A 26384-nucleotide genomic window follows, 5' to 3' on the forward strand; every position below is an offset into this window, starting at 1 on the left:
TGTCAAAGAGAGGAAAACAGAAGGGATGTAAGGCCCTGTTGATGTCTGTTCCTTAACCATAGAAAACACTGTAATGGCTTTTCACAATGTTGTCGGGACATAGGTGGAACTGCAGGGGGAAGTATTTTAAGATTATGTTACTTCACACTGCTTTCACATCTTTGTAGTTAAAGAAGGTAAGTGCAAGGGGTTACGTAATGTTAAGACTGCTTGAAAAAGGTTAATTCTGAAAGTGCTCCAATTGATGTGACTTCCACATCACGTTTTTCAGGAGCTAAAACCTCTTTTCAATCCCCTAACAAGACTTCTCCTGACCATTTATGGAGGAAATGAACCTGGAATTCACAGAAAGATCTTTTTCATTATGTATTTTTTTTTTCCTTTTTACTTTTGCAATGTATTTTCTCAAATTCCCCAAACTCGGGTTTTGCATTCTTCCCTCCAAAGGCCCATTAGGAGCCAGGAAAAGGCAGCAGCATAAACTCTGACCAGAGTCTCACTTAATTTATAGGGAAAATCAATCGTGGGGCTTTCATTAGTTTTCCAAATAAATCAGTGTTTTCAGTGGGTAGCTTTTAAATGCCCTGGACGGTCAAAGTGGAACTGGTTAAACAAACACTATCCTGATTCCTTTGGAGATTTTATTTTTGTTCAGGGAGAGAGATTGAGTGAAACTATTCTGACATTGTAATTTTCAAGCTGAGGTATAGTGACATTGTCCAGAACTTCCCAAACTATCAATCAGGTTCCTTGAATCTTTCACCTAAATATTGATAAACCCTGCAAATACCACCAAACATATTTCATCTAACTCTCTCAAGGTGCTGATTTTTCCATGACTTGCATGCTTCAAAACTCCAATGTTGTAAATAAACAATCCTCAAATAACGCTGGCACTCTGACAGGAAAGCGATGGCGGCGATAGAGGGGTGGGGGAAGGTTCGGGGGGCACGCTCAACTTGAAAGCAACGCATAAGGCTGGAAGCGAAGAGGCAAGGAGAGTAAGTGAAGTTCAAAAACAGGGTGAGGTGAGGTGGTGTGAGGCTTTCCTCCCATCAGTGTGGTGCCTCGGTGGCAAGGAGGGGTGGGGGGAGTAGTTAAAAGCTTATCGTCTCACCTCCTGACCTCCCACGGCAATGAATGGAAAAACAGCTGTGGGCTCCACACTTCCACCTCTAACAGCTTCCCATGGGCCTGATTCTCCTGTCTGCAAACTCAAGCAGGCTGTCATATTGAATCTGTAGATGCACTCAGGCAACATGCGACCTAACATACCTACTTGTTTTTAATACATTCATCATACTTGCATATACTTGTTGAAAAAAAATTCTACCTGGTGTATGTTAATATGAGAGATTCTGTTTTGAGCAAGAATCCCCCATTATCTTGTAACCTAAAAATGTAACCTTTTCCAGACTGGTTAGTGTGTTTTTCATTAAGTGAACCAGCTATATAGATACATTTATTTAATTTCAATGAAAAATTATGTTATTTTAATCAGTGAACAACTAATTAGGATAACACGTAGCTGTTTTTTGCTTTGACATACAAATTTTAAAAAACAACCCGAACACTCTTGACACCCTTTGTGTTATTTTAATCTTTCCCCAGTTCTGTTTTGGAGAAGTGATCTTAACACAGCATTTGTGATAAAACTCTGCATGACACTTTTGTTGATATTGATATCAACACTACAAAAAACAGATGGAGATGCAGATGGATAACTTTGGTTATTTAAGAAAAAACTATTTAAAAAATCATTGGGGAAAAAGTTCCAAATAAATAAATGCATCCAGGCTGAGCTCTCCAGTTCATGTGTCCATAATAGGAACTACAGCTCAGTGCACATTGCTCCTCACTGGACAGCCTAAAGAAAATCAGCAAAAGGTATACATCCTAAAAAAAGATGCAGGAAGAGACACAGCCGCAGATATAAAAGCCTCCTTAATTTTTTGTTGACTTGGTATTCTTTAAAGATTCCAGTAAACTCTTGATCCTCTCGCTGGCTGGCTCCCGTCGTTTCCTGCGACTTTTCACCGCTACTACTTGTGAAGGCAGCAGGAGGCTAGCCAGCCCCCATGGGGTTGGATTGTCGCCTTGGTCACCAGCTCTGGGAATCATGGTTTCACTTTGCTGCAGCAGCCACGATGTCTCCTGGCATAAAGCAATGAAGCGGTCTAACTGTGAGTTGTTGACATTCTTGCTGATGTTCAGAGAGGATTCAAATGGATTCTGGATGTGCAATGGAGCCACTTCTGGTTTGTGCTGCTCTTTGCCCTGGAGGAGGGGGACACAAAGGAGAGAAACTAAGCCTAAAGAAATAGTGAGGCTCTGCAAGTATGGCGTATATTATGCCATCTATCACATTGATGGGAGATTTTCTCAATCAGAGACACTTGGATCCGACTGAAGAGCTCTACACTGGAGGGTGGAGGCACGGGTATGGTTCTCAAAGACTGTTTAACTTGTGCGAAATGAGAATGAAATGGGAACAAAAAAGCAATGATTAATGGGAAAAGCCTTTGAGCATACCAAATGTGTTAGCAACGGTTGCATATATGATTGATATGACTGTTTATAGCCAAGGCCATCCCACAAACTATCTATATGCCAGGTCAAAAAAAGGTCAAGAGCCTCCTGCTGTACAGTGCATGAGGTGCAGTGAAGGGTATGGAGATGAAGATGGCAAAAATAAAGCTATCATTCAGAGCGAAGAGAACTGCAGAGTTGCAGCACAATAAAGGTGATTTATGATTGTTGCTCCTCTGGTGAAAGCCTGTAGCTATGGGTCACGGCCACAGTCAGTCTGTCTGCACACCTCTGCCGCTGTGTCCAACTGATACCAGTCTCATATAGCAGGCTGCAGTGTCTACCTTTTAATAGGCTTCATTGCATTAAAAGTCAGGGGAACAGTCGAGGAACACTGAAACACTGACCTAATGATTAATGTCATAAAAGCTCAGAGGTGGGTTTCAGTCAGCCAATCCAACTGAGTCCATCGTACAGACAACACAGCGGACAAAAATGTCCGACTCCTTTTTCTTCTCCACTGAAAGATGTATGAAATAAGAATTTGTTTACTCTCAGCCCAATGAAGCTTCTAATAGGATATTTACTGGAGGACATTGGGCTGTGCAAGCTGGACATCAATTTCATCTGACAAGGACAGATGTTACAGTGCTGCAGACACCATTTACACACCATCTTTTTATTGGCAGCAGGATTTTTTGTTCAGTTCAGAGGCTGAAAGGATATAAAACATTGTGAATGGAAGATATACCGTAATAGTCTTTTTAGACTGCATTTGTTTTACCTATGCAGGTTGACTGGAGGATTGTTTTGATTGAGGCATCTCAATCCTTCATTACTATGCAAATAGCATCACTATTTGGCCAGGAAAGATTTGTTTTTTAACTAGGAAAATGCAACTTTTTATTCAGTATAAAGTATCTGGAATAATCATAGGATTTCAATATGTACTTTTATGAAAGGTGTCTGCAACTTCTATAAGTCCAATAACATCATAGCATGTAGAAGCTAATGAAATATGTTCTCTCAAATAAAGATTCTGTCATAGTCACTGTTTTTTTAATACCATTTCTAACAGGTATCATCAGGTTCTGTATTTTGTCTTGACAGACTGACTCTTAACTCAATAACATCTGTGAAACATTTGGAAGCTGGTTTCAAATTTTGAGTTTGAGACATGATGTGTCAACTGTACTCTGAGCTGAAGGTCCTGATTTCTTTTTCACACCAGGATGCATCTTCATTCCAAGAAGTTACTGTACTGGTTCAAATGCCTGGGAATGAGTCACACTTACTGTTCTGATATTGATGGACATATTACTAAAAGGAAAGGTGGCATAGAAGTCGAAGAACTCTCGTAACAAATCCTCTGAAAAGACAGAAATCACATCAGACAGTTATTAGTGGGTTGCAACACGATTCTACATTATAATAAACACAAAGGCCATTTCATGGTTTCTGGTCTGACCAAGCGTGTTGGAGTTTTTCTGCAGCAGAACTTTGCTGAAGTCCCTGACAAATGTGCAGTCGTTTCCCTCGACTACGCTCCTGTCTGCAGGGCCTAGGTAAGTGAGAAGAGAAGAACAGCCCTGTGAGCACTGTAAACAAGACAAAGACAGATGACAGCAATGTGTATGTGTGCGAATGTTCAATAAAACCTAGCATAGATCAGGTCCTTGCTTGGCTGGTGAAATTCTGCAGCAATGTCCTTATTTCTGCCTCCTTCACCACTGTGAAGTGGTGAAGGAGGCAGTGTGTGTGTGTGTGCATGTGTGTAAGGCAGAAAAGGCCCCATAAAGAGGTGAAGTCATCAACCTTCCTACACTGATGGATCATTTATTGTCCTGTGAGCACTGGTACTACTGTGTTATGGCATCTACGCTAACAGAGAGGAAGAAGAGAAAAAGGAGTCAAATATCACCATAGAAAACAATTAGTTTGACAAATTCTGCTAAGAGAAACATAAAGTTCAGATCCGAGTTCAACTGTCATAGAGCATAAATTGGGAAAACACAAGAGGAGTGTTTGCTTAAAAACATGCAGATCATTATTTAAGAATTACAAACATTTCAATCAGAATACCTCAATTTCCAGGCCTTAAATATATTTTGAAATTGTTGCAATAGTTTTAGATTCAAATTCTGCAGCCGCCTCTTATTGGTCTTCTGTCGTGTTCCATGACATTATACAATAATGTATCCACGGACATGCGTATTAATCATTTGTAATGTTGGAGATAAATTTGTTTTATTTTTCACTCAATTGATAATCTCCTTCATGTTCACAGATACCATATCAGTTTATGCATCATACTGAAAAAGGAGGGTGATTTTTCTGATGGGAGAGAAATAAAAAGTACCTATTTGGCAGGAAGAAGTAAAAGTATTACCTGCAAGCTTTTTTAGATGGTCCAGGGTGGGAATAATGGGTGGGTTCCTCTTCTGCAGGAAGAACAGCACCATTACAGTGAGGGAAAAGTTGGTGATCCAGGCTCCAGGGATGTTACTGGTGATGTTGTGAACTCGGGCCCAGCAGCGCACTGTGAACACCAGGAAACGCACACGCGGGTCCAGTTCTCCATACAGGTACAGCAGTTCTGTGCTCTTCACTGCCACCCTGTGGGCATCAAGCGGAACTGTTGCTAATGTTTAAGTGTCACAAATATTTTTTTTCTGTTTTTTCTATCTTCACTTTCGGTGAATCATTATTAATAAAACAACCCAAGGATCTACAGCTGGGATTTATAAACTACTTAATGATAAGTAAGTATAATAAAACTATTGGAACTGAACTGATTTAAAGAATTTCCAACATTAGAATAAGCATTAAAATTTAAAGTTACCTGTAGCTTTGCTCTTGTGTCTATAAACCATTAGCGATACATAGATACAACCTGGCACTTTGAGTATACAGGGAGTGCAGAATTTTTAGGCAAATTGTATTTTTGAGGATTAATTTTATTATTGAACAACAACCATGTTCTTAATGAACCCAAAAGACTCATTAATATCAAAGCTGAATATTTTTGGGAATGGGAGTGGGGCTTTTTTAGTTTTAGCTATTTTAGGAGGATATCTGTGTGCAGGTGACTATTACTTTGTGCATAATTTTTAGGCAACTTAAAATATATACCCATTTCAATTATTTATTTTCACCAGGGAAACCAGTATAACAGCTCAACATTCACAATTATACATTTCTGACATTCAAAAACAAATCGGTGACCAATATAGCCACCTTTCGTTACAAGGACACTCAAAAGCCTGCCATCCATGGATTCTGTCAGTGTTTTGATCTGTTCATGATCAACATTGCCTGCAGCAGCAACCACAGCCTCCCAGACACTGTTTAGAGAGGTGTGCTGTTTTCTCTCCTTGTAAATCTCACATTTGATGAGGGACCACAGGTTCTCTATGGGGTTCAGATCAGGTGAACAAGGAGGCCATGTCATTAGTTTTTCTTCTTTTAGGCCATTTCTTGCCAGCCAGGCTGTGGAGTACTTGGATGTGTGTGATGGAGCATTGTCCTGCATGAAAATCATGTTTTTCTTGAAGGATGCAGACTTCTTCCTGTGCCACTGCTTGAAGAAAGTCTCTTCCAGAAACTGGCAGTATGACTGGGAGTTGAGCTTGACTCCATCCTCAACCCGAAAAGGCCCCACAAGCTCATCTTTGATGATACCAGCCCATACCAGTACCCCACCTCCACCTTGCTGAGTCGGACTGGAGCTCTCTGCCCTTTACCAATCCAGCTACGGGCCCATCGAGACTCACTCTCATTTCATCAGTCCATAAAACCTTAAAAAAAAAATCAGTCTTGAGATATTTCTTGGCCCAGTCTTGACATTTCAGCTTGCGTCTTGTTCAGTGGTGGTCGTTTTTCAGCCTTTCTTACCTTGGCCATGTCTCTGAGTATTGCACACCTTGTGCTTTTGGGCACTCCAGTGATGTTGCAGCTCTGAAATATGGCAAAACTGGTGGCAAGTGGCATCTTGGCAGCTGCACGCTTGACTTTTCTCAGTTCATGGGCAGTTATTTTGCACCTTGGTTTTTCCACACGCTTCTTGCGACCCTGCTGACTATTTTTAATGAAACACTTGATTGTTCGATGATCACGCTTCAGAAGCTTGGCAATTTTAAGAGTGCTGCATCCCTCTGCAAGATATCTCACTATTTTTGACTTTTCGGAGGCTGTCAAGTCCCTCTTCTGACCCATTTTGCCAAACGAAAGGAAGTTGCCTAATAATTATGCACACCCGATATAGGGTGTTGATGTCATTAGACCACACCCCTTTTCATTACAGAGATGCACATCACCTGATATGCTTAATTGGTAGTGGGCTTTCGAGCCTATACAGCTTGGAGTAAGACAATGTGCATAAAGAGGATGATGTGGTCAAAATACTCATTTGCCTAGTAATTCTGCACTCCCTGTAGAGTTAAATGAAAGATAAAAGTGCAGTTACAGCACCAGAGGGCAGCAGTCATGTCTCTAAGACTCAGCTGAGGGCGAGAAATTCCACTCCTTCTTAACCACAGAGAGGTTTACAATTTGCTCAGAAAGTGTATTATGTGTGAAAAACAGCAGGTGTGAAAAATTTTATGATTCGAAAAGGAAGAACTGAAACTCAGACATACTGCTCAGTTTCTCTGAACTGATTTGCTTTCTGGTTTTACAGGAAGATAAGATGAAGTTTACAGCCTAAATCAGTTTCTATTAGGAAACAGCCTTTGAGCAACGCTGTGACATTTGAATATCCATATTTCAACAGCATCTATTTCAGAGTTCCAACAGAAAAAGCCACGGTTTTGACAAGGGGGCCAGATGTTACATGTACCTGTTGTTGGCTGTGAGGTCACACTGGAAGCCCGAGGGCTGGTGGGCAAAGCGCAGCAGGGGACATCTGGCATTTAGAATCTTCTGGATGCCAACACATCCAGGCGCAAACCGGTCCAGACTCTCTCCTATGACTGACAGCATACTCTGAGTGACGACCCGCTCGGATGAGACCCGCTTCAGCTGGAACTCCATAGACAAACCAGACTTTGGCTGCAAATGCAAAGAGGGCAGATGATCCCTTTTTAACTTATATTGCCAAACACAGAAATGAATCAAGAACATTCCATTGTTTCTGCATTTAAAGAAAAACTGTTATTCGATGGGATGAAATAAACTCATGGATTTGAAGGATTATTTTCATTTTTAATGCCACAAGGTGAATTAAAAATATTGAGTGGTGCATTTGTATTGACCTCAATTATTGTGTACACTGAATGTTCTAGATCTTGTGCTGACCTTTAAGTACTAGGTGCTACTTTAAATGCCCCCTAATGATCACCGTTTGCCCACCAATTACAAATGCTCCCATATCATGTGTAATAATATGATAAATAAATAGAGAATATTAGAAGTTGCTGGTTGTTGCAAATATTTCAGTTGATTTACTCAAATACAAATAATGTGTTAGTTCCTCTGATACCAAACTTTCATTCTTCTACCTTTACTTTACTGATACTGGTGCCATCTATGTCCAGGATCATATCCAGGTCACAACCCAGCTTTCCAAAGCCATTTACCGAAGAACCAAATGGCTTAATGGTGCATTCTGGGAAATATGTTGAAGCAAGGTCCCTGATTAGCGAGCAGACTAGGAAACGCAGTCGGCTGTTCTCCTCTGTTAGCTGATATGCTTCTGTAAGAGAGATGAGCTGCTGCTCCACCTGATGGAAAAAAGAGGTGGGTCAAAATTGCCTGCAGAATATTTCAAACGCCACTAATGGTTCACTTACCGTTTTCTCTTTTGCCAGTCTTTTTATAAGCTGGTTAATGGGCATGCTGGTTTGTGGTTGGAACTGTTGGTTTAACTGCAAGTTAAGGTGGTCAGCAGAGTCAAGATTCTTCACTGAGAGCAGCCTGGATTTAAATGGCACCGTGGCTTCATGGTTGCAAGTTGGGATGACTGCCTCATCGAGTAAGGATGCAACACTTTCCCTGTTAGTGAATTCCACCAAAGCATATACTCCCTGCATGGCATAAACACACCCACACCATTAGCTTACTGCTTCCAATATGACAAATCCCTCTATCAGAGATATTCTGTGGGTTACATACATAGCTTTCATAGAAAAAGTACTTTTTGATGTCACCATGTCTTGATAAATTCTTGAGGAACGTCTGTTCATTGATTCTGGAATGGTAGCCAATGAGAACAGACCTTTCAGCCTGTTGAAATCTCTCTTCCTGGAGAGCACTTAATGATCTGTGACCACCTGTTGAGGAGCAATAATTGGTTAATTTATGGCAATGGCTCAGCTTGTGCGCGTGGCTGCCACTTGTATCTTCACAGGTAAATGATCTCAAAAGGAGAGAAGACTACCAGTAAGTAAATAAGTCAAAATATTCTTTAGTAAAATAAGAGGGGCAAGTATGTGTCATAACATGTGCTTTTGTAAGTGCTAAATTGTGCTGTTATAGCAGCTTTTTGATGAGTTTTTGACTTGATAACTGAGTTATGTAGCTAACATTAGCTGCTGCTTGTATATGTCAGTCATTTTTAGACAAGAGAAAGTCCAAAGACATCTCTTCTTAATCAAGAATATTAGAAGAGGGAAAAAGACGACAGAGGAGCAACAGAGGCTTAGTGAGGAGGGGGAGGAGGAAGGAGTAGAGGAAAAGACAGAGCAGGATACACAGCCAGCATCAATAAAAGAGCCAGAAGCCGGGCAGGATTCAACAAAAGCAGCTGTTCGACCTACCCCTGGACCATCAGGTGAAATTATGACTGGCCTTAATAATGAAATTGATGGCTAGATAGGAATGTCATCTGAATAAATGTATGTTTTGTTGAGTGTATTTCCATTAAATTTCAAATCATTACATAATCATTTAAAGCGTTTTGATTTATGTTTATTGGTAGTTGAGTTTCATTTGTTTAAATAGAAACTTTACAGGCTATTATTAGAGCTATAATTGATTACTATGGAGCGGGGCAAAATATTATTATTACCGCTATTACTATTTTAATGTCAGAATAAGTGATTTTGCCTCTGGTTTATCATAGATATCCCCCAGTCAAGAGCAGAGAACACCAAGCAGCCACAGCTAAAAATCTTCCCTCAAACCTATCAAGGGTCAGAACATGTTCCTTCTCAAAAGACTGGTAAAACACACATAAATGGCTGGAATCCTCTCAGAGTAAAGACTCTGCCTACTGTTACACCTACTGGCACTTCAGTTTCCTCTCCTCAGGTGAAACAGTATTTACACCTAAAGAGGGGTTCAAAAATTTGAAAAAAGGCAGCCTTCAAAGATGAGGAGCTTTTAGGCCATACCAAATCTGGAGCACATACTAATGCAATGTTAGCATGGGCAGAGTATGAAGAATATTGTATAGCCTGGTAATCAGAATCAGCCTATTGATTCCTGCTGGGGAATTCCTGTTACATAAAGCAACTATGACTGTTTCTGTTCTTGTTTTTATTTGTATGTGCCAGGACCTGCTTTTCCCCAGTAGTTACAATAAATGTACACCTTATACCTTATATATTCACTACACAATAAAACAGAATTGTTGTGGAACTCAAAATGTTAACTGTATTGTTATTAGCCTATGCATTAGAACAGCATAATGATATCCTGAAATTATGGCTTTTACTTTTGGTGTGCCAAAGATTTAAGTGTTCCCATCTGACCCCTATGAAATATTTCTGGAATTGCCACTGGCTAGGAAGCGAAAGAGCTGTTTTCAAGAGCTTTTCAATAATGTTATAATAATGGTTTGAAATTTATCAATAAAATAAACGTTAATGAGTGCACTTGAATGATAATATCCACAGAAATGACCATAAAATGGTTGAGTTAACTTTAGGTAGCACTGTAGGAAATGACTCGCCTACTCTGTGGTCCAACACCACAGCTTTTGATCACTATGAAGATTAGCTGAAAAGGTGCGATTAAATGCCGAATTCATTTTGATTCGAGATGCAAGGCCACACTAAAAGCGGGACATGTACTCTATGGATAGTTATACATGCAATAATTCAACTAAAAGAAAAATATACAAAAGCTCACCCGCATGAAATACTTCACTTTTTGCTGATGCTACGGTTCGTACAGTTCTACAGAGAAACCTGTCGACTTTCTGAGGGTTCTTCAGCAGGGTGCCCCTCATATGGAACTTAGTAAACGCACAGGAGGTCGCCATTACTGCCCACAAGGGAAGCAAAGAGCGCGTGCGTAATGCTTAGTGTATGGAAGCCGACAGAAACCAAACGGTACTTTTATCGAAGTAATATAAACGCTGTATATATTGTCTGTCTGGGGATAAGCACTAAAACTATTTACAGTCCGTCTTGATTTGTCCTAATGGTATAATTTCCATGTATAAGTTATTTGTAAACCTAGGTGATTATAAAAACAAAACTGTTGATTATGCGCCGGGGAACACCCAGGGTTTAGTCGAAAGTTCTCTCCTATATTTTCCGCAATCAAACGAAATTATATTCCGACGCCATAAAACAAAAGGAAAACGATACTAAATGATATGGGACGCCAACTCACACCCAACCTCCGCATCCCCAGACCCACACGGTGCCGGACCTCACTTCCTGTGTATACTTCCGCCTTGTCACCGTCAGCGCGTGGAAACCCTCGTCACAGTCTGTGAGCAGCGGTCGGAAACATCTCATTGCGCACCAAGTCAGTCAGTTCGCTCGATGGAGAACGTTACATTTTAACATGATGGTAAGACTTCTTTGATCGTTTGTACTTTACGATATGAGTGGGGATTCTTGTTAGGTGTTTTGGACATTTATTTTAGAGACTGTATTTGATACTGTGGTTGTGTCAAGGCCGCGCTTGTTTTGGTGTGCAAGATAAAGTAGCCTGCATTTTACAAAATATTCGCATGGGCATGGCCTAAAAAAGCCTATTGCCACAATTAAGATTAGAAGAATTTGGGAATCAAAAAACGTGTCACCGATAATCTTTTTAGATTCCTTATGTCGTGAAAAGTGTTGCCATTTACGTCTGTAAATAATCACGCCATGGGGCTTCCCACCTTGATAAAGGAACTTCCTCACTTGCTTGGAAAAACAGTTTTAGCTCCTCCTTCTACTTTTAAAGAGCTGCAAGCCAGCTCTTTCATGCTCAGCATATGTACTTTGACTGACTGATCAGCAAATAAGTGACCTGTAGATGATTGGTTCCAGAGCGAGCAGCTCACACCGAGCATCATCATGAACAACAGGTTTGGCCACGGAGTAGAACTGCTGCTGGCTCACATGAACATGGAAGACATCATAACAGCTACAGAGAGGCTGTATCAGTTGGAGGACGAGCAGGAGGAGGAGGGAGGGCTATCATTTGAAGAGGAAGGCCTTTCCCAGGAGGAGATGGACGACAATGAAGAATTGGGGGATTCAGAGGGTTCAGGGAGCGAGCCAAATGAATATGTAAAGGCTGCTGATGGTATTCAGTACGGATCTGTGACAGACCTTTTGTCCTTCGTCAACCGTGTGTCTAATATGCAGTCGGCCGCCCTGAAGCACACATCTGAGGAGGTGGGAGTGCTGCTTAACAAGGTGAGAATACCCAAAACAGCATTATTGAAGGTGTTCACTGTGACCTGATTGGCCCAACTGAATGAGTTGAGGGGTGATAGTGCGTGTGTGATTGGTGTTTTAATGCAAGAGAATGATGATGTTTATAGTTATTTCCGAAATATTGATTATGTGTTGGCAGAAGTACATGATCATGAAAAATGGCCGCTACCAGATAAACATGGATGTACTGCTATTTCCATGGAAACTGACATACAAGAATCGTGGGTCTGGTCTCATTCCAAAGGGCTCATTTGGAAAAGTGCACTTGGCTCAGGATGCAGTGAGCAGGAAGAGAATGGCCTGCAAGCTGGTGAGTCCGACAGCAAAGGCTGGAATCCTGTCTGTGCCAAGGGGATTCCAATTCCGCCTCAGGGCAAAGGTTATTACCATACACCTGACAGGTTCTGTTTATTCACACATCTACACCTTTGAACAATACGTTTTGATGAAAGTAATGTCAAACCAACATTGGTAGTGCTTTTGTGCAACAATAGGTAGCTGAACACCAGTGTTAGAATGAAAAAACTGAGTGTTTAAACACAAAAACAGGAATTTGCTGTTACTTCTCACATCTCATATGTGCTCATTTAAAATGGGCATGTGTCTTTCGTCCTGTGACACATTTCATGAGAAAAATCATGAGTTTACCTATTTGCACCAAAGGAACAACTAAAATAAATAGATCTGCATTGAAGGGGACAAATAAGTTGGAATATTGTACATACAAACCAGTTTAATATCAGGTGTGTTCATTTTCATTTAAAAGTGTAATATATAATTTTAGGACTAGAAATGTATTTGATGTTTTTTTTAAATAAATTAGTGGTGCAGGTTATTGCATTCATTTTATATAAGAGATTTTTTTTTCTATATATATATATATATATATCTTCCTCACCCTCCTGGGCGGTGCCTCCTTCCTTCAGACTTGGGTCCTCTACCAGAGGACTGGGAGTCTGACAGTTCTGCGCAGGATCTTAGCTGTTCCTAGGACTGCGCTCTTCTGAACGGAGATCTCTGATGTGGTTCCTGTTATCTGTTGGAGCCATCTACTCAGGTTGGGTGTTACTGCCCCTAGTGTCCCAATCACTACTGGGACCACTGTTGCCTTTCCATCTCCTCCTTCAGCCCTTGGTACTTCTCCAGCTTCTCGTGTTCCTTCTTCCTGATGTTGCTATCACTTGGGATTGCTACATCTATCACCACCACTGTCTTCCGGTGTTTACCCACCACCACTATGTCAGGTTGGTTGGCCACCACCAGGAGACTGACTTCTCTCCGTGTTGCCATGATTTTTGCCTCTAGCCTTCTACTCCGTGGGGCCATTTGCACCATATGGCTATTCATGCTCTTCATGTTATCTGTGGGCAGATGATATCTAGAAGGGCAAAGGTGATCGCAACTGATGGGGTTGAACTACCTGAAGGGAACATCACAGTTGTGCAGGACAGCTACAAGTACCTGGGGATCCCGCAGGCAAATGGTAACCATGAGGAGGCAGCTAGGAGGTCAGCCACAGCCAAATACCTGCAGAGGTTAAGACAGGTCCTGAAAAGTCAGCTGAATGGTAAGCATGAGATCCAGGCCATAAACACCTACGCCCTGCCAGTAATCAGATACCCTGCTGGCATAATACCCTGGCCACTGGAAGAGATACACGCCAGTGACATCGAGACAAGGAAGCTCCTCACCATGCACGGAGGGTTTCACCCTAAGTCGAGTGTCCTGAGGCTGTACACAAAGCGAAAGTAAGGGGGCCGAGGACTAGTACGTGTCCGAACTACTGTCCAGGAGGAAACAACAAGCCTCCAAGAGTACGTCAAGAAGATGGCCCCACTGACCCACTGCTGAGTGAATGACTCAGGCAACAAAAGCCCACCAAGGAGGAGGAACCTGAGGGGCTATCATGGAAGGACAAGCCCATGCATAGAATGTACCACCGACAAATTGAGGAAGTGGCTGATATTGAGAAAACATACCAGTGGCTGACAAAGGCCGGACTGAAAGACAGCACAGAGGCTCTACTCATGGCTGCACAAAAACAGACCCTGAGCACCAGAGCAATAGAGGCCAGGGTCTACCATACCAGACAAGACCCCAGGTGCAGACTGAGTGGAGATGCCCCTGAGACAGTCCAGCACATCACAGCAGGGTGCAAGATGCTAGCAGGCAAGGCATACATGGAGCGGCATAACCAGGTGGCTCTCATAGTGTACAGGAACATCTGCACTGAGTATGGACTAGAGGTCCCAGGGTCCGGGTGGGAGACACCCTCGAAAGTGCTGGAGAACAATCAGGCCAAGATCCTGTGGGACTACCAGATCCAGACTGACAAGATGGTGGTGGCCAACCAGCCTGACATAGTGGTGGTGGATAAACACCGGAAGACAGTGGTGGTGATAGATGTAGCAATCCTGAGTGATGGCAACATCAGGAAGAAGGAACACGAGAAGCTGGAGAAGTACCAAGGGCTGAAGGAGGAGATAGAGAGAATGTGGGGCATGAAGACAACAGTGGTCCCAGTAGAGATTGGAACACTAAGGGCAGTAACACCCAACCTGAGTAGATGGCTCCAACAGATACCAGGAACCACATCAGAGATCTCTGTCCAGAAGAGCGCAGTCCTAGGAACAGCTAAGATCCTGCGCAGAACCGTCAGACTCCCAGGCCTCTGGTAGAGGATCCGAGTCTGAAAGAAGGAGTCACTGCTCAGGAGGGCGAGGAAGAGTTCCTTTTTTTACTAGCAAGTTGTGAATTTAAAATTTAAAAAGGGATCATTTGAACAAGGTATCAGGTGCACACGTTTTACAACACATCCTGTTATTTTCTTATCAGAAGCCTCCTTCCCCCGAAGTGTGTTTACTCTTGCTCGCATGAACAATATTGAGGAATGGTGAAGGGTTTCCCCTGCTTTTTGTCATCATCAGTGTGTTGACACAGTGAGTTGTGGAGATACACAGTCCAAAACCAAATTATTCTTTCCAGAGAGAGGGATGAGAGCAACATTAACAGATTCTATTTCAGCTATAGCTACCAAACAATATGACCTATAACAACAAAATTATTTGACAGTTGTTGCTAGAATAAAACATCTATGGTGTCTTTGATGTGTTAGCATTAAAATCTGTTGCTGCCAGTTTCTTTTTACAGTATTTTTGCATAAAAAGTGGCTAGCTTTGAAGGTTCAAGCTGAACGAGAAATGACTCACTTTTGTGTCTAATATTATCAGAAGTTGTTATCTTATTCATCAATAAAATAAACTGGTTTCCCTGTAATGCTCGTTCAAATATAAAGCTTGTATGCAAAGTCCCTCACATTTACAACCTGTCATCATCCTCACAGATTTCCATGGAAAATTTTAAAGCAGCTGATGTGGAATTCCAAGCCCGGTTCCACCACGAGAACATCGCAGAACTCTATGGTGTATTGCTGTATGACCATAGCATCCACCTGTTCATGGAAGCAGGTGAGGGTGGCTCAGTACTGGAGAAGCTGGAGAGCTGCGGACCCATGAGGGAGTTCGAGATCATCTGGGTGACCAAGCAAGTCCTGCGGGGGCTGGAGTACCTGCACTCGCACAACATCATCCACCACGACATCAAACGTAATATATTTATTTGATAGCCAGATAGCATATGTTTTCTCCACCCCACCGAAATGGTCTTGGTCACTGACAAAAGCCAGTTTTAATTTCTGTTGAGAAATACTGCTTATGATCTAAGGAAATATCTCACAGTTCTGGCCGTGGTTCACACTCTTTCATGAGCATTCTATGTTTCCTGAAAGCTTAAGATAATCAGGTCAGAATGTAGTTGTATGTGCAGGAGGTGTGTCACTGTGGAACATTGACATAGGCAGGTTAGCTGACAGGCATGTTGCAGGGATAAAAGCATTACTGAACTGGTCTGATGGCCCAAGGCTGACGACTTCCTGGAATTATTAGACTTCACAGGCTAAATAAAATCCCCAGCGAAGAAAACCACTTTTTGACAAAGATCAGCCTTGACCTCAGACAGTGGTGCAACAGGCCTTTTTGTTTAAAAGCGTATCTACCTTTGACTGTGGAATTCATTTCCTGAGGCTAAAGCCACTAAATTGAAAAACTTCAACAAAACCCTGAAACCTGTCTAATATTTGTGAATTCTAACAACCCTTTCCTGTTTTTTTTTGTAGCCAGCAACATTGTCTTGATGTCTGACAAGGCTGTGTTAGTGGATTTTGGACTGTCCGTGCAGATGACAGAGGAAATATACATTCCCAGGGACCTAAGAGGAACAGAGGTGAGAGAAGAGAGAAAATTGAAAGGGTGCAGAAAAAAGTGGCTTTTATTTGTCTTCGTGCCTTGCCTGGAGTGTGTGTTTTAGAGGCAGGGCCTTGTATGACTCACAGCCCAGACTTCCCCAGGGACTAAAGAACGGAACATTTAGATCTTGTATTTGTTTGCTGAACCTTTTCTTATTTAAAGAATTGATTGTCTGCTATCAGGGTAGTCCTTGCATTTCTAACCAGCAACTTCGATCGAGTTAAGACAAGATTTCCCATGAAACCTTTGCCCCATCGCATGTCTCCTGCGTTAAATTTTGACCTCTATCCTGGATCACTTGTGGTTTCAGTTTTTGGAAAGTCCCAGCAGTAAAGAGTGAAAGAACTACTGAATGCACTGTTTCCTAGGCTGACATTACAGCAGGAAAGCAGCCTGGAATTTCCAGTAAGACTTGCCCACTGCTGGCCTTTACTTTTCATACTACTGCTTGCAGTGCCCTCAGGCCACAATGACTGTTTTTTGTTTTTTTTTAAGTAATCTATTACACTGCAAATGTTTGCTTCCTGTAACAAAAAATCTTAACCCAAAACCCTAAAATATGAGGAAGTATTACTTGTAGGTTTATTCTCTAATTCTGCGCATTAAATGTGGGTCTTGTTCTGTCTTTTAGATGTATATGAGTCCGGAACTGGTCCTGTGTCGAGGGCACAACACCAAGGCAGACATCTACAGCCTGGGTTCCACCATCATCCACATGCAGACTGGCAGCCCTCCTTGGGTCCGGAGATACCCACGGACTGCATACCCCTCTTACCTCTACATTGTAATTACTTTTGGTCATATTCTTCAGAACTCAGATCACTCTTTTGGTCACGTGCACAGCTAATTAGGCCAAAGGTATCTCAGTCTGGACCAAATTGACAAGAATGTTTATGTTATTCTCAATGCCAGCCTAGTATTTGCCTTGTAATGTTTTATTGTTCTTGTGAGAATAGTTACCTCTATGGTTTTAGCGTCACATAGCTTTCTTGCCTTGTGGTAATGGTGATGATGAAGATTGCACGGGGCACAGGAGCAAAGTCCTCCAATGATTTGTCCAGGATAAATGAAATTATTAGAGTCTTTGCTTTTAAACAGAAGATGATACTACCATATTTTCTGGACTATACGTCGCACCGGAGTTTAGGTCGCACTAGCCAAAAAATGCATAATAAAGAAGAAAAATAGATATATAAGTCGCACTGGACTATAAGTCGCATTTTGGGGGAAAATTTATTTGATAAAATCCGAGACCAAGAACATACATTTAATCTTGAAAGGCAATTAGCATGGATTAGCAATAGGGTTACGGTATGCTAACGTAACAAAATCAGCTACATGACCCAAAACGAACTGAGTACGTGTCTGCTTTGTTAACGTAACATATTAACAGTTATTCAGATAACTATAGCATAAAGAACATCCGAGCAAGTTTACCAAACAATCAAGTCTAACTCTATAGACGAAGCACTGCTTCTTCTTCTGCGTCGCAAAAGGAACTCGTTCCTCAGGTACACATGCCTAGAGCGCCCTCTTGTGGTTGTCAGTGTGAAAATAACATGTGAAATTCCATAATACCGTATTTTCACAACCATAAGGCGCACCGTATTATAGGGCGCACCTTCAGTTAACGACATATTTTAGAACTATTTTCATACACAGGGCGCACCATGTTATAAGGCGCATAGCATAGAAACTGCGTAGTGCCTGTGGTTTCATGAGGCATTCACTAGATCGAGCTGCGCTAAAAGGAATGTCAATAAAACAGTCAGATAAGTCAGTCAAACTTTATTAATAGAATACAAACCGGCGTTCTCACAACTCCATTCACTCGCAAAATGAATAAACAGCTGTTTTATTATTTTTCCCGAGTGACGTAGTGTTTTCGCGTAACACAGTTCGTTTAATAACAGCGAGTTATAACAGGCAGTGCAACATTTTTATCACAAGTGGATAGTGGAGTTTAATAAATCTTCGATTTAGCGCAACATTTTTATCACGTAGTACCGGTGCGGTAAATCAAACGTTAGTGCAAACACAATATACGGTAACTCGAACTCTCGAAGTAGTGCAAAGCAATAGCAATATAACAATAGCAATATAACAACGTTGCTCAAACGGTAATGTCCATATTCACAGTATGACCAGACTTGTTAAGTTGTAAACACACAAAAGAAACAGGTAAAGCTCACTTTGTCAGTTCATTCCTCATCCAGGAATCCCTCGAATTCCTCTTCTTCGGTGTCCGAATTGAACAGTTGTGCGAATACGGCGTCCAACATGGCCGGCTCCGTCTCGTCAAAGTCGTCATCAGGGTCAGTGTCGCTGGTGTTGTCTGGCATTTCAGTGACAATCCCTGCCTTCCTGAAAGCTCGGACCATGGTCGAGACTGATATATCAGCCCAGGCATTTACGATCCACTGGCAGATAGTGGCGTATGCTGCTCGGCGCTGTCTCCCCGTCTTGGTGAACGTGTGTTCGCCTTCCGTCATCCAGCGCTCCCACGCAGTTCGCAGTCTAGCTTTGAATGCCCTGTTGACACCAATATCTAGCGGCTGGAGTTCCTTTGTTAATCCACTTCTTGCTTTGTTTCCTCGGAAGCTCCGTTGAGTCGTCTTTACCAGGTCGTCTTGTTGCTTCCTCCACTTCCGCACCATTGATTCGTTCACGTTAAATTCTCTTGCCGCTGCTCTATTTCCGTGTTCAACTGCATGACTGATAGCCTTCAGTTTGAACTCTGCGTCGTAAGCGTGTCTTTTGCAAGGAGCCATTTTGGGGTCTTTACAGACAGAAATGGTTTGGGACTGAATTCCTATTTATCGCTCTTACTGCTGTTACTTCGGCCACGCCTACTGACTACGGTAGCCGCGATTAACCAATATTACCGTAATCCATACAAACGGCGCACCGGGTTATAGTCGTGAAAATACGGTAATGTATTTATTTAGGTCGCTCCGGAGTACAAGTCGCACCCCCTGACTAACAATTAAAAAGGTGCGACTTATAGTCCAGAAAATACGGTAGATATTTTCTTTCTTTCTGATTTGGACAATAATTGTGATTACCATATACTGGTGGAATAAAAGTAAGTAAATTAATCTCCATGCCCTTATAGTGTGATAGTTACATTTGTTACAGTTTCACACAATCACATACAAGATAACAGCTTGTCTACTAGCATAGCTCATATGACACCCAGGTGCTGGGAGGTCAAACCTACTATTTAACCTCTGCTAAATTTAAAAATTGTAACACACTTTTGAGTGGGTTTGTTTCAGATTGTATGGATGTAAAGATGCTAACCTTGTCATGATTACCTAACAGTAATAGCTGTCAAAGCTAAATCCAGGATTTTACTGAGTCTGCTTCCGATTATTTCTGATTTGACTTTCCATGGAAGGGGCTCTCTTTTTTCAAGAAGTCCTTTTTCTGTTTTTTGAAATGATCATCAGCTCCACTGTTACTCACTTCCTCGTGAAACTGTGTTATACAGAAGCAACGTTGAGCTTCCCTTTTCTTCAGCTGACCCTGTTTACAAGAGTATCCTCAGACTGATACTAAGTGGCTACACATTTTTGGATTTGTTAAAGCCTTGTTTAATTTAGATCCATTATCCCTGTCTTGACAGATCCACAAGCAGGCTCCCCCTCTGGAGGACATAGCTGAGGACTGCAGCCTCACAATGCGTTCCTTCCTGAAGCGAGCTATGGAGAGGAATCCAGCTCAACGCAGCTCAGCATCTGAGCTACTCAAAGAGGAGGCCATCAACCCACCCAGGGAGGATCAGCCTCGCTGCTGGAGCCTGGACTCAGCGCTGGAGGAGGTCACGCTCACTCTGCTCCGACAACAGAGCGAGAACCATGACACCACGCAAGGTATGCAGCTCGTACGGCCTCACTAATGATCAGAGCCATTTCCTTGTTTAAACATGTTCCCCTTGGTGTTCTGCTGCAGAGTCGTCGCTGTGTTCTGAGAACTCTGGCCACATAAAGAGGAAGGGTTCTCTATACATCGACCTGGGAGCTTTGTCAGGCGTCTGCAAACTGACAGTGACAGGCCCCCCTTCTTCAGAATATGGCTAGTACTAGCCTAACCGGTATCAGATGAAACCATCAGACAAAGTTAAATAGGTGTATTGTTCAGATAGTTGCAGACTCACTGATGAATTGTGAATTACATCGGCGCTCCCTCAATGCTGAAGTGGGAGCTGTTCAACACTGCAGGCCAGTGGTCAGAAGAGATGCATTGTGGAAAATAGGTATTAGGCATTAATTACCATAGTTTCTGGTTCTGTTTATGTCATAGCATCCTTTGGGGTACTGGTACCTGTTATTTTATGGTAACTGTTATGGTAACTGAAACAATAATTGGCTTTTTTTCTTTTCTAGTGGAAACAAACAAATATACTTTCAAAATGGTATTTATCACTCAAGGTATCTAAGCTGATGTGTGCTCAATGCAAATTTGTAGTTCTATAAGGACTTCTGTTTGATTCCTGTGGAATAGTAAGAGCATCATAATGCTGTGCAAAGGATGCTTCTGGAAGGCCTGTTCTAATTGCTTTATGTTTTGTTAAAACTTAAGGGCAGGGCTTTTTTACTTAAAAATATCTTGTTTCAGTTTCTTTAGAATTTCCACCAAATTTGAAAATGTGCTGGTCATTATGCAATAAAAACAGTAATATTCAAATCATTTTCTGTCTCTTTCCTCTGCTGGATTTTAGCATTTGAACACAAGGGGATTTTGTAATCAAGGGTGAATTCAACAGAATATTATGGCAATCTTAGGTTCTTTTGCAGTAGTAAATCAGACATAGACTGATTCTGAATTCCTAACCACTCCTGTTCCTCACACTGCTCAACTACTGGAGGAATGCCAGATATTAACACCAGAACACACACAAAATGAAGGGATGTCAACAACTAAACATGCAGGTATACTGAAGATGTACAGTCTCCACACAGGAACTGTAAAACACAGAACGTATAGCGTATGGAACAGCACCACTTTATATCAAGGCTTGCTGTGATCTTTTAACAGAATAAACTTATGAAAACACATTGTTCCAACGCATGCTGGGAACTCATCTCCCCTCTGCTCCAACATGCTACTATATATTACATCATGGGGCGACTGAAGCTTGCATGATATGACCTTTATACACAAATCTACACAAAAAAGTTAATCCTGAGGCTGCATCTTTGCTCTATAAATGCCCATCATTGGACTGAGTCCTTTCTATTTCGAGCAGTGTTTATTAAACATTAGGATTTAATTGATTCCCCTGCTTCCTCTCTTTAGTCGTAAATGCAGCCATTCATTTTCAGTCTTCAGGCTCTGCAGAGAGACATAAAGTAGAACCGGTCAGCTGATGTGGGTGTTGACGTCACATGGTGTCACCTTTTTGTGGTCTTTCATTGGCGATTGCAAACAAGGACATGACGTCATCTGATCAGGAATATATTCAGGAACAGATGTCACTGCTGTTCCGACAACAGTGGGAAGATGTTATCCCTGCAGGTGTAGCCAAACAAGGCCAAATGACTCTAACATATGGCAAATATAATTTTAACGTCTGTGATGACCCAGCAGACTGCAGTTTGGAATGAAGAAACCAAAGAAATGTATGAATCCATATTTACTTTGGTGCAATTACTTTAACATATTTGTAGGACAACTCATTTTAGCCAATATTTTGTGCTTATGCCTTAACACTGTATCGTTCCTTTGTCTGCTTCTGTAAAGGTAAAAAAAGTTAGAAGTCAACAAAAATTTTAGTAGCTAGGATATGTCCACAATGTAATAAGAATTACATGGTTCTTATTTGTCTGTACCAATTTGAGGTAGTCAAAGTGAACTACAGATAATATTACTTTCAAAGGAATGACAACAGGAAATAAAAAATAAGTGATGGAGAAAAAAAAACAGTGAGCAGGTAGATTAAAGTGCCACAGCGCTTTGTTTCTTTTTGTAGTTACTGATTGTTATCAGTTTCACACATCTGCATAAGAGAAACCCACTTTTTGAGCCCCTGACTCTTCTTCAAAAAGACAGAGTGGGGGTGTAACCAGGGGCTCCGCTGTTTAGTAACTTTCACAGGGTGTAATCAGAAAGCTTTATGAGCGTTTCACCCTGTACAGAAAACAAACACCATCACCTGCTGGTGGATTCCGGTAACGTATTGCATCACTTCCTGTCTTCTCAATCGTTCGTTGGTTGCACTGTGCACGGTGTGTTGGATCTCCCTCTCCTCTCCTCTCCTCTCCTCTCCTCTCCTCTCCTCTCCTCTCTCTCCTCTCCTCTCCTCTCCTCTCCTCTCTCTTTACCCAGCCGGCCATCAGCAGGAGGGTCCCCCTACATGAGCCTGGTCCTGTTTAAGGTTTCTTCCTGTTAAAGGGGAGTTTTTCCTTGCCACTGTTGCTTGTCTGGGGTCAGGACCTGGGATTCTGGAAAGCGCCTTGAAACAATTTTGATTGTAAAAGACGCTATATAAATAAAGATTGAGATTGATTTGGATTCACTTGTGTGTGTTGGATTTACTTTACTTACTTCACTTTACTTAAAATTGAATTCTTGGGAGATTCTAGTCACCTGATAATAACAGTGAGAAATAACCCATATTAAACAAATGTAGGGCTCTGCCGATTATTAGCATTAGCATGGCCTCACCGTCTGTTTCACCCGGTGTCTGTCTGTTCAGCGTCTGAAATGTTTAGTTACTCCTCTACCTCCTTTAGTGAAGGGAATAGGTGCAGAAAGTATAGTTTATTAACCACTATGGAGGCGAGACTTAGTGCGCTTGAGATGCGGTTCCGCAGCTTGGAGTTGCGTCAGGTAGCCAGGAGAAGCTAGCTGTTGCGGAGCTGCCTAGCGTAGCTACAGCTAGCGGTTCCCGGCAGCAGCCGGCTAGCCAGGGCGGCTGGGTGACGGTTCGCAGGAAGCGTAGCCCAAACCAAAGGCCCACGGTGCACCACCACCCACTTCCCGTGGCTAATCGTTTTTCCCCACTCGGCGACACACCCGCTGAGAAACCGACCCTGGTAATTGGCGACTCTGTTTTGTGCTACGTGAAGCTGACTCCACCGACCATAGTTAAGTGCATTCCAGGGGCCAGAGCGGGCGACATAGAAGCCAATCTAAAGCTGCTGGCGAGAAGTAAACATAAATTTGGTAAAGTTGTTATTCACGTCGGAGCAAATGACACCCGGCTTTGTCAGTCGGAGGTCACCAAAATTAACTTGGAGTCGGTGTGCAACAACGCAAAAACGATGTTGGACTCCGTAGCATTCTCTGGTCCCCTCCCCAATCTGGCCAGCGATTAAATGTTTAGTTGCATATCATCGCTTCGTCGCTGGCTGTCACGGTGGTGCCCCAAAAACCAGATGGCCTTTGTAGACAATTGGAGCACTTTTTGGGAAAAACCTAGCCTGATTATGAGAGACGGTGTCCATCCCACCAGGGATGGTGCCTCCCTCAGTTTTAGTTGCTTGGCCAATTTTATTAGACCCAAAATGACCTGACAAACCAGGGTCCAGACCAGGATGCAGAGTTGTAGTCTTACACACCTCTCTGCTGCTTCCTTAGAACCCTCATCCAGCAAAAATAACATATTCGCCTTTGGAGCTGCATAATGACCTCCGGCCCCGCTGAAGTGATTGTATATCGTATTTTTGTGTGTGTTTCTGTACTCTGTGCCTCTCCTCTCCTCTCCTCCTCTCCTCCTCTCCTCTCCTCTCCTCTCCTCTCCTTCTCCTTTTCCTCCCCCTCTCCTCTCCTCTTTCCCCTCCTCCTCCTCCTTCTCCTCTCCTCTCCTACCTATTCTATCCTCTACCTGTCCTCCCCTTTCTCCTCTCTCTTTACCCAGCCGGCCATCAGCAGGAGGGTCCCCCTACATGAGTCTGGTCCTGCTCAAGGTTTCTTCCTGTTAAAGGGGAGTTTTTCCTTGCCACTGTTGCTTGTCTGGGGTCAGGCCCTGGGATTCTGGAAAGCGCCTTGAAACAATTTTGATTGTATAAGACACTATATAAATAAAGATTGATTTGATTTGATTTGATATTCAACACTATAGAGGTAGTCTCTGTTCCACGGTTAAAAGTTCACCAAGCACAGAGCAGGGGAGCGGTCAATCACCATAATCTTATTAAAATTAATACCAAAGCACAAGTTGGAGAAACTAATATCACAATTAAATGTGGACTGTTAAATATTAGACCTCTTTTGTGTAAATCCCTGTTAGTGCACGACCTGATAGCAGATCATCACATTGATTTATTTTGTCTTACTGAGACCTGGCTTCAGGAGGAGGAGTATTTTAGCTTAAATGAATCTACTCCTCCTACCCATCCTAATTATCATATTCCTCGTGTTACTGGTCGAGGAGGGGGAGTGGCAGCAATCTGTCACTCCAAGTTATTAGTTAATCCTAGACCAAAACATATGTCCAGTTGTGTGAGTTTCCAGAGTGTCAGTTTCAATTCAGTTCAAATTCAAAGGAAGGATGTTGTATAGTTGTTGTTATGCGCCTATCTTAAAACACTCTGCACAGCTGTTGCTCATACCTTGGGTTTCGATGGTTGAAGGTGTTCAAGATGGAGGCAAGCAGGTGAGTAGGCCACAAGCAGGTAAGTAGCATGTAGGCAGAGGGAGAGAGGCAATGGCAGGCAGGCAGGCAAGCAAGCAAGCAGAGGGGGAAAATGGCAGGCAGGCAAGCAGGTGGCACGCAGTGGTATAAATCCAAATTGTTTGTACTCCAAATTAAGGCTAAATAATCCAAATAAAATGGCTCAACAAAAAAGGTCCGAATAAGTAAACGAAAGTGTTCGTTTCCTAAGTTCAAAGGCTGACTGCCAAGGGAGGGGCAGCCATCTTTAGTTGGTCATGTGACCAAAGCCTGTGTCAAAATAAAAGTACGTGGCCTGAGGCCAAGAAATCTTAACCCAAGTAAACATCTAAACTAAGGAAACTAAATTGGCTCTAACATATCTGGCCCCTTAGAGCTACCACATGTGGGTATAACAAAACACATTTACAATGGGGCCAATTTTCAAAAACTAAAAAACAATAAATGTTCAATCTCTAAATTCTAAGTTCAATTCCAGTTTTACTATTAATGTGTGCAAGTATCAGTGTATGAATGTAGTACAAAGGGAAGCATGTGCGCACGTCATGAGTCTTTGTTCAGCATTCACAGTTGGCTTTTACCAACAAGTAGATCTTGCTGATTGGCCTTAGGAGCTGATTGGTTCTAGTTTGCAATCTCACAGAGTGAACAAGGCCCTTAGAGTCTGCTATGGCTTCGATGACTCTCCCAAGCACCCATGAGCCTTGTGGCGCTGCGGCATCAGCGATCACTACTACGTCTCTCACAGATAAGTTCGGCCGGATGCGGGACCATTTGGATCGTTCTTGCATGAGTGGAACAAATTCTTGTATCCATCGTGTCCAGAAAAGATCTGCGATATACTGTATCTGTTGCCATCGCCTTCTGGCGTACACATCTTCCTGTTTGAATATTCCTGGTGGAAGCAAGGGTTGGACCTTAAGCTGCAGTAGGTGATTAGGTGTCAGTGGTTCCAAGTCATTGGGCTCACGAGAAACGGTTGTCAAGGGACGGCTGTTTAGGATGGATTCAACCTCACACATCACTGTGACTAGACCTTCATCATCCAAAGACTGCTGGTTTGTGATTGAGGACAAGACCCTTTTCACCATTCTTATTATGCGCTCCCAGATGCCTCCATGGTGGGCACCAGCTGGAGGATTGAACGTCCACTTCACACCTTTCTGAATGAGACTGCTCTCAATTTGGTCCATGTTCCAACATTTCAGTGCCTCACGTCGCTCCTTTTCAGTGGAGATCAAATTAGTTCCATTTTCTGACCTCAACTCACTGACTTGGCCTCTTCTGGATATGAAGCGCCTGAACGCATTCACACAGGAATCAGTATCC

General features: G+C 42.4%; 2 protein-coding genes across 6 annotated transcripts; one reads left to right on the forward strand and one right to left on the reverse strand.

Moving 5' to 3' along the window:
* Positions 1 to 1576: 1576 nt before the first annotated feature.
* mtpap (mitochondrial poly(A) polymerase) lies at positions 1577 to 11019 on the reverse strand. 3 transcript variants are annotated; one of them, XM_057013621.1, is made up of 10 exons: positions 10600 to 11019; positions 8641 to 8798; positions 8319 to 8552; positions 8028 to 8249; positions 7367 to 7578; positions 4919 to 5145; positions 3998 to 4090; positions 3825 to 3898; positions 2937 to 3049; positions 2231 to 2277 (listed from the first exon to the last, which is right to left on the reverse strand). In XM_057013621.1, exons 1-9 carry the CDS (start codon positions 10730 to 10732, stop codon positions 2960 to 2962), a joined length of 1443 nt encoding a protein of 480 aa, XP_056869601.1. In that variant the 5' UTR covers positions 10733 to 11019; the 3' UTR covers positions 2231 to 2277; positions 2937 to 2959. The 3 variants fall into 3 exon arrangements, with proteins under 3 accessions (XP_056869600.1, XP_056869602.1, XP_056869601.1); XM_057013620.1 differs by lacking the exon at positions 2937 to 3049 and having other exon boundaries at positions 1577 to 2277; XM_057013622.1 differs by lacking the exons at positions 2937 to 3049; positions 10600 to 11019 and having other exon boundaries at positions 1577 to 2277; positions 8663 to 8798.
* A 104-nt stretch (positions 11020 to 11123) lies between these two features.
* On the forward strand, positions 11124 to 21127 carry map3k8 (mitogen-activated protein kinase kinase kinase 8). Of its 3 annotated transcripts, none has more exons than XM_057013625.1 (8): positions 11125 to 11271; positions 11739 to 12110; positions 12271 to 12441; positions 15475 to 15736; positions 16306 to 16412; positions 17067 to 17219; positions 20064 to 20310; positions 20390 to 21127. In XM_057013625.1, the coding sequence occupies exons 1-8, from the start codon at positions 11266 to 11268 to the stop codon at positions 20515 to 20517; spliced, it is 1446 nt and encodes a 481-aa protein (XP_056869605.1). In that variant the 5' UTR covers positions 11125 to 11265; the 3' UTR covers positions 20518 to 21127. The 3 variants fall into 3 exon arrangements, with proteins under 3 accessions (XP_056869608.1, XP_056869605.1, XP_056869607.1); XM_057013627.1 differs by having other exon boundaries at positions 11170 to 11271; positions 11725 to 12110; XM_057013628.1 differs by lacking the exon at positions 12271 to 12441 and having other exon boundaries at positions 11124 to 11271.
* Positions 21128 to 26384: the final 5257 nt, after the last annotated feature.

Source organism: Takifugu flavidus, chromosome 17 (assembly GCF_003711565.1).
Source record: "Takifugu flavidus isolate HTHZ2018 chromosome 17, ASM371156v2, whole genome shotgun sequence".
Classification (NCBI taxonomy): Eukaryota; Metazoa; Chordata; class Actinopteri; order Tetraodontiformes; family Tetraodontidae; genus Takifugu; species Takifugu flavidus.